Consider the following 13,688-nt stretch of genomic DNA (forward strand, 5'->3'; position numbering starts at 1 on the left):
CAAAATTTCTTTATTCACATTGCTATTCCATGATGCATTTTCTTCCTTTTCTGCTTGTGCTTATGGTGTGGCAGTAGTTAGGAGTCACTCACCAACTAAGAGGAAGAAGGTACTTTCGAGTCTGAGAAAGGAGAAGATGGATATTGCTTTATTACAGGAGACAAACTTGGACGATAGGGAGCATTTGAAACTATAGCAGAGTGGCTTAAATTTTCAGCTTTTAAGACTAGCAGTAGGAGAGTGGCTATATTGGTTAGAAGAGTCTCCCATTTAAGTTACGAGAGGTGCGTTAAAGACACACACGGGAGGTTTGTAATTCTCAAAGCCCTGATAAACGGGGATGAATATAGCGTTTTAAATGTTTATTGCCCTCTGCTTCATCCTCTCAAATTTCTGGTAGATGCGTTCTCTAAACTGATCAGTCTGGAGTCCCGGCATATCATTATAGGGGGAGATTTTAATGGATGCCACGGTAGACAGGTTGCCCAAAAGCCCCTGATGCCATCTGTACAAACTAAACAATTAGTGGATCTGTGTGTGGAGTTAGGGATGTCTGGAGGCGTCTCCACCCTACAGGCAGGGACTTTACATTGTTTTCGAATCTGCACAGATGTCACACCAGGATTGATGTTTTTCCAACCCCCCCCCGTGGTAACCGTGGACTTGGTAGGATCTTGTATGATTGGTAATACTACCATCTCCAATCATGTTCCAGTGTACCTGTTGGTTAAGATTAAGGACATTACAGTGGGCCCAAGGCACTGGCAATAATAAGTTCCCTACTTCTCTAGGGAATTTCAGGCGTTCCTAGACATTAACTCAGGCTCGGTTAGTAGCCCGTCCGTCCTTTGGGAAACTGCCAAAGCCTATGCCAGAGGTTAGTTATTTCTTGCTCTACCAGTAGGAGGTGGCAAAAGGGTAAACAGTAACATCTCCTTGAAGCACGGTTGAAGGTAGCCGAGACGGCTTACTTTGACAGGCCCTCGTTGGTCAAGCTACAGAGGATGATAGCGCACCGGTCTGCATTGAATTCTGTGCTCACGCAGACAGCAAAGAAGGAGCTTACTTTCGCAAAGCAATGGTTATATGAGCATGGTGACAGGCCAGGCAAATACTTAGCATATCTCACCAGGAAAAGGAGTGCCCCATAAGCCATTATGTCAGTTAGGGAAGGGTCTGGGAACGTAACATGTGATTCCAAAAAGATTAATGTGGCATTCCAGAGATTTTACTCTAAGTTATACCAATCTGAATGTTGTGAGGAGGGGTGGGCCAAGATGGAATCCTTCTTCAAGGATCTGGAGATCCTGGGCGTGACCCCTGAACAAGAGTCTTTTCTCAATGCCCCCATATCAGCGCAAGAGGTGCAGGAGGCTGTGAAGCAGCTTCAGAGTGGAAAGGTGCCCGGTCCTGATGGACTTCCCAGCAAATTCTCTCATTGAACATATTGTCAGGCCTGATCCTCAACATGTTCAATGACTCATACAGTCATGATCGTCTCCCGCCATCCCTGAGAGAGGGCAATAATCAGCTTATTCTTATAAAAGGGACAGGCCCATTTCAGTCTCGCATGTGGACTTTTTAAAATCCTCTCTAAGATTCTTGCGTTAAGGCAGGAGACTGTGTTACCTTCTATTGTTAAAGTGGACCAGACGGGCTTCATAAAGGGCCACAGATCCTCCAAAAATGTTTGGAGGCTGCTTAATGTAACTCATGTGTGTCAACAGTAGTCAATACAGGGATTGGTGATTTCTCCAGATGCAAAGAAGGCATTTGATCGAGTTGAGTGGCTGTACCTTTTTTATACTCTGGAGCAGTTTGGCTTGGGCGAAGCCTTTATAAGGTAGGTAAAGGTTTTCTACAGTGACCCTCTCGCTGCGGTCATCACCGATGGAATATGATCCAGCAAATTTAACATTTTTAACATTTTAACATTTGACTTTCGCCGTTGCTCTTTACATTGAACCATTGTCGGAGGCCTTTAGTAGGGATCCCAATATATTGGCTTTAGAAGTGGGGTCAAAATTACATAAGATTTCGTTGTACGCAGACGATGTCCTCATTTTTTATGTCAAATCCAGTAGTTTCGTTGCCTCGGCTGATAATGCATCAGTGCGTTTGGCACCTTTTCAGGGTACAAGATTAATTTTGCAAAATCAGAGGCTATGCCTTTGGGTGGTCTTACAAAGGTGCTCGGTCTTAAGGGCGACTATAGATTACTATTTGTGGTCACAGGGGGGTTTTGTGTATTTGAGCATATTCATCACTCCAGTTTTGGATTGGCTATTAAAAACTAATTTTGCTCAATTATTCGACAAAATTAAACAAGACCTTCAAAGATGGGAGGCACTTCCAGTCTCGCAGTTGGGTCAGATAGCACTTATTAAGATGAATATGCTCCCCCGTTTGTTGTACCCAAGACAGATGCTCCCCCTGATTTTCGATAAGCAAAGATTTAGGAGACTGAACAGCTGGTTCAGCTCTTTTATTTGGCATTGTAAGCGGCCCTTTACTAAATTAGCTAAACTGCAATTGCCCACATTGGGGGGAGGTGGATCTCCTGGACATTAAAAACTATCAAATAAGCTCGCTTTTATCTTACATGAGTGATTGGGCTTGTGGGGACCCTCTTTCAATATGGTTAGATATCGAAACCTCTCAGGCCAGGGTGCCCCCTGACTAGCTTGTTGCTTTTGGACAAATTGACGACAGTTATGGAACATTGCCATAACCCAATAGTTATCAATACTGTTAAAAGCATGGAGGGCAATTTGGCAGAGGGAAGGCAATATTGGCAAAACATCTTCTCGTACATCTATAAGTGGGTATGCTGGGTTTTCAACCAGGAATGATAGATTCTGGATTTAAACGTTGTGCAGCTAGGGGTGTGTCTTGCATGGGTGATTTATTTGAAGGAGACACAATGATGTCCTTTGATCAGTTAGCACGGAAAAATGAGCTAGGTAAAAACAATGTCTGCAGATGGTGGAAACCAGATTCTGAATTAGTGGTGCTGGAAGAGCACAGCAGTTCAGGCAGCATCCGAGGAGCAATAAAATTGACGTTTCGGGCAAAAGCCCTTCATCAGGAATCAGAATAGCTCAGGAAATATGAGCTATCTAACAGGGACCTCTTTCATTTTTTTTCAAGTTAGGAATTTATTCAAAAAAAACAACTACACTTTTGACTGATCCCTACAAATCTGACATGGAGAGGAGGGTGCTCAGTGCTAAGAGTACACTTTCTGTCAGCATTTTGTATCATCAGCTGGGGATGGCCCCTTAGTTGAGTTCGATCGACTCTGCAGGGTGTGGGAGAGAGAGCTAGGTGTTGAGGTGTTCTCAGAGGCACGGGAAGATATTTGGGAAAATGCAAGACAGATATCAATTTGCAATAGGACCCATGCTTTACAATTGAAGATTCTCCACAGGGTCCACTTGGCTCCAGACCATTTGTCAAAATTTAAACCATGGGTAGCTTCAACATGTCCCAAGTGCAAGGTTGGTACGGGCACTTTTTCTCATTTGTCTCTGGTCCTGTGGTAGGCCTCAAACATACTGGAGCTCTGTGGCGGGTGCAATGGAGGGGATTTTGGGTGTAAGGGTGGAGAAGGACCCCATCTCTCCTCTTCTTGGCCTGCCCAGAGTGTTCCCTGTAGATGCGCATAGGGAAAAAGCCTTCCAATATCCTCACTTTCTGCGCAAGAAAGAATATCTTGTGAGGTTGGGTATCTGAAAATACCCCAGGCCTGACGGGTAAGTAAGGGAACCCTAAGGGTAAATTCAGAACAGAAATGCGGAGACATTTCTTCAGCCAGAGAGTGGTGGGCCTGTGGAATTCATTGCCGCAGAGTGCAGTGGAGGCTGGGACGCTAAATGTCATCAAGGCAGAGATTGATAGATTCTTGTTGTCTCGGGGAATTAAGGGCTACGGGGAGAATGTGGGTAAGTGGAGTTGAAGTACCCATCAGCCATGATTGAATGGCGGAGTGGACTCGATGGGCCGAATGGCCTTACTTCCATTCCTATGTCTTATGGTCTTATGGGTTGGCGTAAGATTGTTATGGAGCATATCCCCTTGGATTTTCCCGCAAGTATGGTGCACCACAAAACTGAGAATTTCTAAAAGACATGACGGCCCTTTTTGGAAACCTGGACACAGATTTATCTGCCACACTGATAAGGGCTTTTATATAGCCGTAACGATTGTCCTTTATGAGTCCAATATCCAGACAGGGGGAACAGTGAATGTATGAATATGTGAAAATTAATGCTCTCAAGATTCGAGAGTGAGTGTTTTGTTTGAGCTGAGTTATTATTATTATTTATTAGTTTGTTGTTCATTATTATTTATTTAGTTAAGTAGTTGAGTTTTTTAATTTATACATTTTTCTATACATATTTATGCATTTGTAGATGGGCTTTGGGTTTTTACATTTATTTTGTGTTCTTCCTTTTGTATTGTTTTGAATTGTATTGTTTTGTATTTGTTATAATACTAAAAATTCTATTTTCCAATAATCTTTTTTATGCTTGGCTGTTGCTGAAATCATCATACAGACCCTCAGGTGTTTGCTTGTGCCTCCAATAATTAAATGTAAAAATCTAGATGGACAAAAATAAATGCCTCTTGTGTCATTTGGCAGTAAAGCCTTCTTGAGCCATAGAATACCCCTCAGTCCTTGGGTTTTTCTGTGTGGGGAGCTCAAGCAGACAACTCTAGCATGACTCACTTTACTGTACAAAGGATTCTCTTTGGTGGAGTTGGCCTCTGCTCAGTAACAACAAATGGGGCCTTCGAAAACCAGCATTGCACATTACATCATGCCTGGGTTTCTTACCCATTAACTTCAAACAAATTGTCGTTCCTTTATCAGCCTGTATCATGCTAATGATATACAGTAGACAAATTGCACATACAAAACAGCTTCTGTTACTATTTACTGGCTTGCAGAGAGGGTGTGGGGACATTTAGATTTCAATCACGTGCATTATCCACAGACTAATCAGAGTTGATATTTGTGTGTTGCTACACGTGCTATATTCCATTCTGGTTCATATCCATGATAGTGCATTGTGTATGGTAAATTCTGGATATTGGCTGTCCTCCCAGAAGAATAAGCTAAGAGAGCAAGCAGAAGGCAGTAACACATTGGACATCTACTGCATTATGAATCCTGTTGGGTGAGCAGATGGATCAAAGCAGAAATCAAATCTAGATTTTTATAATCAACCTGTTATATCAGGATACACCTCTGGAGCAGGTGGGATTTGAATTATAGGCCTCAGAGATAGGAACACTACCACTATGTCACAAGATCCCTTAATGAAAACCAATCTAAACTGAAGACATGAACTTAGGCTGTCTTTTTTTTTAACCTCTGATGAATAGGATTATTGATTGTAGTTAGGTCAGGTGGCACGGTGGCTCACTGGTTAGCACTGCTGCCTCACAGCACCAGGGACCTGGGTTCAGTTCCCATCTTGGGCAACTGTCTGTGTGGAGTTTGCACATTCTCCCTGTGTCTGTGTGGGTTTCCTCTGGGTGCTCCGGTTTCCTCCCACAATCCAAAGATGTGTAGGTTAGGTGAATTGGCCGTGCTAAATTGTCTGTAGTGTTAGGTGCATTAGTCAGGGGTGAATGTAGAGGAATGGGTCTGGGTGGGTTGCTCTTCGGAGGGTCGGAATGGTCTTGTTGGGCTGAAGGGCCTGTTTCCACACTATAAGTAATCTAATCTAATTAAGATGATAATTCCACAAAGAAAAATGACGGCTATAGTGTTCTGTCATTTTAAGGTTCTAGTTTTTTTAAGACCCTTAGATTGTGTAGTTGCCTTTTTGTTGTGAATGAAGGAACAAGCGACATTTATTTCTACCTTTCCCATTGTAGAGTTCAGCCAACCAACCCAAAAGGCAGGCCAGAATGTGGCAGAGAGCAGGCAGCAGCTGTTTCTCTTTGCAGAGTACAGCAATGCAGCTCAGGGAGCTCCCGGGGAAGAACCTGTTGAAGAGCCAACCGGCAAGAAGATGCGGAGGAACCGATTCAAGTGGGGACCCGCCTCGCAGCAGATTTTATTTCAGGCTTATGAGAGGCAGAAGAACCCAAGCAAGGAAGAACGGGAAGCATTGGTTGAAGAGTGCAACAGGTACGTTGAATGAAGTGTGATGAACAATGGGCACTTGTTGATATTGCTGTGTGAATGAACCAGCTGATATCTTGCCAGCAGCTGGTAGAGGGCTATCACTGACTTTTACAATGCTGAGATGGTAAGGTTGGCAGGGCAGGGGTTGGGTACAGTTGGAGTGGTGGGAACCTGTCAGGCTCTCACTGTAGGTACATGTTCTTATCGGGAGAGTGCTGTGTGAACATAGGTTGACGACAACATCGGCACCCTTTGTAACCAACATGATGATGCTAAGTCGAACTTGTCATCTGAAGAAAGGCCATTCAGATGAGCTGTAGAAGCTGCTAATGCACGCACAAACAAACTCAAAGATGAGCTACTCCAATCAGAAGAGACAAAGAGCGAGGGATTGAAGAAAATACGTGGGAGTTAAGGAACAAGATGAGTGCACCAAGCTCACAGTAATTCTATCTGTCATCCTACATCCCCACTCTTCACATTCCTTTACATTCCTGCTTCCTAACAAAGTATTGTTTTACCTTTTTATAATTGCTTCTACATCAGTGGCCTTCCAGCACCATTATATTCTCTCATCATCTGTCAACTTGAATCTCCTCAGATTCGCTTTGAACCAACTCAGGCTCTGATAGGGTCATTTCCTTGTTGTCAAACTACTGCTCGAGAGAAGAGTTGTTTCACTTTGACCTCGTTCATAATTAAGGGCACCAATCAGATCATTGCTTTTCTCCAGAGATAATTATGCAAGCTTAACTCAGTGCCTCATAAAAGTTAAATGCCTTCATTTTAGTTATTGCAAAAGATGGGAAATACAACCATGGCAGATCCAAATGGAGACATCTGTCATCAAGCAATCAGAATGTTCGATAAGAGTCAAGTTCCTGTAGGACATGTGCAAACATCACAAGCCTTCACTCATCCCTCCAAGAGTGACTGCATATATAATATTTACAAACAGTTCTGCAAATCAATGGTTGACTTAACATCACGTGTAAAAGATGATAGAAACCTAGATTCTGAACTCCTGGTCTCCTCGTTAAACACTCACCCTTGAGGTGACAGGTGAATCCATAAATCAGAATCAGAGCTATAGACAATATTTCAGATGAGGAATTTCTATCACTATTTAAAGTTATAGCACAACTTCAAGTACATTGTGAATACTTACAAAATGCTGTGAACCATCTGATCATGTCCCGTATTTGTATGGTAATGAAAGTTACTGAGGGTCCTAACCTGATTCTGTAGAAGTTGATATTTTAAGAACGATCCCAATGTCTTTTAAATGTTACAACTGCACCTGCATCTACCATTTCCTCTGGCATTCATTTCACACCCTCTGTTTGAAAGCTTGCCCTGCAGGTCCCTTTTAAATCTTTCTCCTCTCACCTTAAAAATATGCCCCCTGGTTTTGAACTCACTCACTCAGGAAAAGACCTTTGCTATTCACCTCATGATTATCTATGCCCCTCATGATTTTATAAGCTTCTCAACTTTCTGTGTTCCAGGGGGAAAAAAAAGGTCTCAACCTATCCTTATATCTCAAATCCTCCAGTTTTGGCAACATCCTGGTAAAGCTTTTATGAACCCTCTCCAATTTCATAAAATCCTTTCAATAGCAGGGTGACCTCATCAACATTCTGTACAACCTCAATGTGACACCCCAACTCCTACACCAATGAGGGCAAGCGTGCTGAATGTCTTCTTTTACTATTCTGTCTAACTGTGACGCAACGAACAAAGAACCATATATTTGAACCTCAGGCATTCTGTTCCAACAACATTACTTCTACTGGTTCCTCTTCAACTCTACTCCTTTATAACTTCAAAGAATTCTAACTTGACCATGATTTCCCTTTCACAAAACCATGTTGCCTCTGTTTAATTGCATTAAGCTTTTCTGAATGTACTGCTATTTTATTTTACTGAATAATGGACTTTAGTATTTTTTCAGCAATACATGTTAGGCTAACTGGCCTATAGTTTTCTGCTTCCTGTCTCTGACCCTCCTTTAAAAGGAGTGTTGCAATTCCAATCCACCAGAACCCTCCCCAAATCCAGTAAGTTCTGGAATATTTAAACCAATACCTCCAATATCTCCACAGCCACCTCCTTTCACACCCTTGAATGTAGAATATCCGGTCCTGGCTACCTTCCTGTTTATAGTCCCATTAATTTGTCATATACATTTTCCTTCTGGTAGAGCATATTAAAGATCTCTCCTCCCATTAGCACCTTGCTCATCTGCTTTCTTTGTTGTCTTTATAGTATCTTCCACCATGAAGACCGAAGCAAAACATTGGTTTAAGTTATCCCATTTCCCTGTTATTAATTCCCCAGTACCATCTCGAAGGGTCTCACACTAATTTTAGTTACTGTCTTTTTGTATTCTTAACAAAGTTTATGTTGTTTTACATTTCTTGCCAACTTGCTTACATAATCACTTTTTTTCATTTCTTTATTATCTTTTTAGTCATCTGCTGCTTGATCCTGAAAGCTCCTATTTTCTAGCCTACCATTAGTTTTTGGCTCCCGTGTGCTTTGGTTTTGATTGGATGCTCTCCTTTGACTGCCTTTGTTAAACGTGGGTGGCTCACTCTTCTTAGTGAGTCCTTTCTGACTGGAATACACTTATTGCTGAGCATTCTGAAAATTCTGCTTAGAGATCCGACCCCTGATCATCTACCTACTTTTACCAGCTCGCTTTAGACAGCTCTTCCATCAAAACCTGTAACTTGAACCTACAATAGTTTTGTGATGAATCATATCCTGTCAAAATCCATCTTTGTGTCAACATGTTGAACTTAGGGGCAATCATTGAGTGAAGCACGATGGTTTCGTCTGGTATTATGAACAACCGGGAATAATTGTTGTTGAAGTTAGATCACAAAACAGAGGTATTGTGGTGATTGTCAATGGTCTAACCACCCTCATTTAATTTTTGAATGTCTCTCTGAGCCATCCCTTAAAGAGTAATAAGAAAAAATGTGTATGATCAGAGGAGAGAAGACATTCAGTAATGTTCCAATGATTTATATAATTCTAAGCTTTGCATTCCTTTACTTTTTAAATACATTCCTATGATCTCTAATGCTGGACATCTATCTCTTCCTTTTTCTATTTTTCTCCCTAAGAATTTGTACTAAAGAATGTGTCCCGAGGGACCTTTGTGCCTAAGATGGTGACTTGTAAACTTTTCACTGTAGTCGTTTGAGTACGTGTGACAATAAAGCTAATTCTAATAAAGCAAATTCAAATTCTAAGTCTAATTCTAATTCAAATTCTAAGTCCAATTCTAATTCTATTTCTAATTCTACCTCTAAGTCCTCTAATGTTAGCAAGTCTGCGCAAATGAGTTGTAGAGTCCTGGTTGAAATCAGAATGAAGATTGTTGACAAATCATCTAAAAAATGCGAAATACCCAATGCACTTGATGGTACATTTGTGGAGTGTTATGGCGATGGCAATATAGCTTTGCTGATGAAAATGATCTTGATGATTGTTAGGATGATGCCATTTAAGAAGCAGAATGGGATGCAACATTTGGTTCTGAAGAGGACAGGGAGGATGGTGATTTATAATGGATTTTAAGACACGTTCTATACAGCGAGTTTGAGAAGATTTATAGCACAGGTTGTGGTTCTGGATGTAGGTTTGCTCGCTGAGCTGGAAGGTTCGTTTTAAGATATTTTGTCACCATACCCAAGGAAACCCAAACATATAAATAGAAAGTGGGCTACACCACCAGTGCTTCATTCAGAGGCTCACTGAAGATGCTACCTCGTATGGTGACAAAATGTCTGAAAAGAACCTTCCAGCTCAGCGAGCAAACCTACATTCAGAACATTCTGTGTATGTTCTGTTGCTCCATAGTATTCACTTCTGCTCTGTGAAAATGTTGTTTGAAGTCATATAAAATTATAAATGTGGCTTTTGCTTTTGTTGGATTTGATAAATGCAATGAAGTTAGAGTACAGTGAGTAATGCCTATCTTCATGGTTAAAAATCACACAACACCAGGCTATAGTCCAACAGGTTTAATTGGAAACACACTAGCATTCGGAGTGTCGCTCCTTCATCAGGTGTTACTGGAGGGCTCAATCCTAACACACAGAATTTATAGCAAAAATTTACAGTGTGATGTAACTGAAATTATGCATTGAAAAATTGATTGCCTGTTAAGCCTTTCATCTGTTAGAATACCGTGATAGTTTCACTTCTTTCATGTGTAAATCACAAAGCCATTTTTTTAAAAGTTGCATTCTTGGGTTAGCTGTTAACAATGGTGATAGCTAGACAATATGTTGAAGGTGTTGGCCCCCTGCGTCTCTGTCTATGCCATGATGTTTAGATTGATTCTAATCTAAAAAGTGAGATAACGGAGCTTTACATGAATTCATGCAGTTTTTGAGCAAAGTGCAATATAATCCTGCAAGTACAAATTCACCCCACAAAATATATGTGTGCATGTGGGTCTTTGTCTGTCTGTGTGTGTGTCTGTCTGGGTTGGGGGTTGTGAGTGTGAGGAAGTGTACGTGTGTGTGTAGTGAGTGAAGAGCGTCTTAAGTCTGTGAGGGGGTGAATGTGTGTGTCTGTAAGGGTGTGTGTGGATGTCTGTGGGCGCATCTGTGTATATGTGTGAGTATCTGTGTGTGTGTATAGTGCAATGGTGATCACCTGTAATGTGACATGAACCCAAGGTCCCAGTTGAGGCCCTCCCTATGGGTACCGAACTTAGCTATCAGCCTCTGCTCAGCCACTTTCCTCTGCTGCCTGTCCTGAAGTCCACCTTGGAGGATGGTCACCCGAAGGTCCGAGGCTGAATGTCCTGGACCACTGAAGTGTTCCCCAACTGGGAGGGAACCCTTATGTCTGTTGATTGTTGTGCGGTGCTCATTCATCCGTTGTCGTAGCCTTTGCTCGGTTTCCCCAATGTACCATGCCTCCAGGCGTCCTTGCCTGCAACGTATACGATAGACAATGTTGGCTGAGTCACACGAGTACCTGCCGTGTACAAGATGGGAGGTGTCCCCACGTGTGATGGTGGTATCTATGTCCACCATCTATGTCAAAGTTTTCTCACTTTTTAGATTAGAATCAATCTAAACATCATGGCATAGACAGAGAACACAGGGGGCCAACACCTTCAACATATTGTCTAGCTATCACCATTGGTAACAGCTAACCCAAGAATGCAACTTTTTAAAAAATAACTTTGTGATTTACACATGAAAGAAATGAAACTATCACGGTATTCTAACAGATGAAAGGCTTAACAGACAATCATTTTTTCAATGTATAATTTCAGTTACATCACACTGTAAATTTTTGCTATAAATTCTGTGTGTTAGGATTGAGCCCTCCACTACCACCTGGTGAAGGAGCGATGCTCTGAAAGCTAGTGTGCTTCCAATTAAACCTGTTGGACTATAACCTGGTGTTGTGTGATTTTTAACTTTGTCCACCCCACTCCAACACCGCATTTCCAAATCATATCTTCATGGTGATTGTTACTTACTTATAACAAAATTAAATAGTGAACATACTTTCGACTCCTTTCGAGGGTGTGTTTAGCAGGTACAGGCTGTAATGTAGCAGAACAATAGCAAAGCAATAGGGGAGGGTAGATTTTAAACTTTCCAAAAATGTTACTCATTTGTAACCCCCTAATTTTTCAACTAAACCTGTAGTCATAGAAATTCCACTTCCACATGCATTTACAATAACTTTTTTTGTGTTTTTGGACACCTCACAAACCTGAATCTTCCTCGAACTGATATCTCTGATATCCCCTTTGGCATTCCATTATTAAATACTGATGTCAGTCTGAAGCGATTATAAAATTAGCCTGCTGAAGATTGAAGTTTTTTTCCCAACAGTGAGAAGAGTCAAAGGTGGAGAGGCTGCAAATTGCACTATATGCCAGGGCATGTTTTAGTTCACTTCCAGGGTGTTAACCTGCAATTTTGATTTATTGGTACCACCGAATCCTGGTGCGTGCCCGATAAAGTGAATTTGATTGTAGTGGTAAGTGATAGCGAAAGGCTGTGAAATGATGTTGTTGGGGGCGTAATGAGAAGTAGCCAGAACGAGCATAAATCAAATCATGAACTACTCATTTTTGAGAGAGCTGTTTCCAGTACAGCGAGGGGGTGGCTTGTAGGAATGGAATTTGCACTTATTTACTTCTGTCATCCCCTCAGGATTGCCATAGTTCACAGATAAATGTCAGCAATCTATTTCCTTTTGATCTGTTGTATTAGCTAAATTCAACTGCATTGGGCAATTGGGCATTGAAATTGGCTTCAGTGTTACTGACTCGGGGCAGGGGAAAACAGCTAAATTAATAGGAACAGGAGAGGGGAGTTCAGCTTTTCAATCTCACTCTGCTGTTTAGTTCAATCACAGTTGATCTGGAATTTCACTCCATTTACCCGTCTTGATTTTATTGTCCTGTTTATAACCTTGGCAAGCACAAGTCTGCCATTTTTAGTTTCAAAGTTTTCAATTGAGCTTCCACTTTCTGGGGAGGTTTTAGATTTCTGTTGCTTGTTGGGAGGGGGAGTGCTTCCTGGGATTGCCTTTGAGGCTCTAGATTTAAGGTTGTATGTTGTTCCGAACGCCCTTAGCAAAGCAAAGAGAATTACTTCACCTTGTTCTGTGCCACAGAACACTATTCAATCCAATTGTTTAAACCTCCAATTCCTTCCTTTCACCGTCTTGGTATGTTCCCCAAAGAGACACGGTTTAACCTTTATAAAACAAGTTTTCACTCTAACATTTTTAACCAAAATCAATATAAATTAAACATGCATTAACAGACATGTATTACTTCAATAGAAACAATAGATTTCATGTTAAACAGCCAGACAATGATAATTCTCATGAATTTCTCAGTGACACTCCCAATACGTGTGTAGTACCATGTCCGGTCTAAAGCCCTTTAAAAACTATCTCCTGAGTGTAGCCTTTTCCCACTCAAAGGATTCAATCCTCCAGCCACTTGTAACATCATTTCTATTCCATCTGAGTTTGCCAAACAGAATTATCACCAACAAGATGAATCTTTTGTCTTTTCTCTCTCTGGCCGCTTCGTGCTCTTTCTCTTTGTCTGATGTTTGTCTGCTCTTTCTCTCTCTTGCCCTCCCATGCTTTTGCTCTCTCAGTTATGATAGTGTAGTTTTTCACAATTCCTTTTCAACTGCCCAGTCAGTCTGGTGATTTCTGATTAAAAGCACCCAGCTTTTTACCATTCCTGAAGTATTCACACCATTTGTAAGCTTCAGTCCCTTTTAGCCGTCTTGCACATTTCCGCACCATGAGTTCCCCTCCTATCTTTTCCTATCGAACTAACAACAGTCTTTTTTTTTCTTCGAAAACCCAGCTTGCTTCTCCTGAACACCAGGTATTTTCAGTACTCTGTCCAGCACATTTGAAGCTGTTGGCCGTTATACGTTCCCTAGTTTTCGGTTCCACAGCAACCTCTATCAGAATCGAATTTCTCAGAAATGATTTCTCAGCCAGGAATTTCAGTTAGGTCCCCTAG

General features: G+C 41.5%; 1 protein-coding gene across 2 annotated transcripts in view; it reads left to right on the forward strand.

The window, feature by feature from the left end:
- Nucleotides 1-13,688, forward strand: part of LOC140487880 (hepatocyte nuclear factor 1-alpha-like) — a 198,396-nt gene that overhangs the window by 55,363 nt on the left and 129,345 nt on the right. For both annotated transcript variants that reach the window (XM_072587260.1, XM_072587261.1), the window contains exon 3: nt 5,890-6,145. In XM_072587260.1, the coding sequence (XP_072443361.1) occupies nt 5,890-6,145 (256 nt within the window). The remainder of the gene's footprint in view (nt 1-5,889; nt 6,146-13,688) is intronic.

This window comes from Chiloscyllium punctatum, chromosome 17 (assembly GCF_047496795.1).
Source record: "Chiloscyllium punctatum isolate Juve2018m chromosome 17, sChiPun1.3, whole genome shotgun sequence".
Lineage (NCBI taxonomy): Eukaryota > Metazoa > Chordata > Chondrichthyes > Orectolobiformes > Hemiscylliidae > Chiloscyllium > Chiloscyllium punctatum.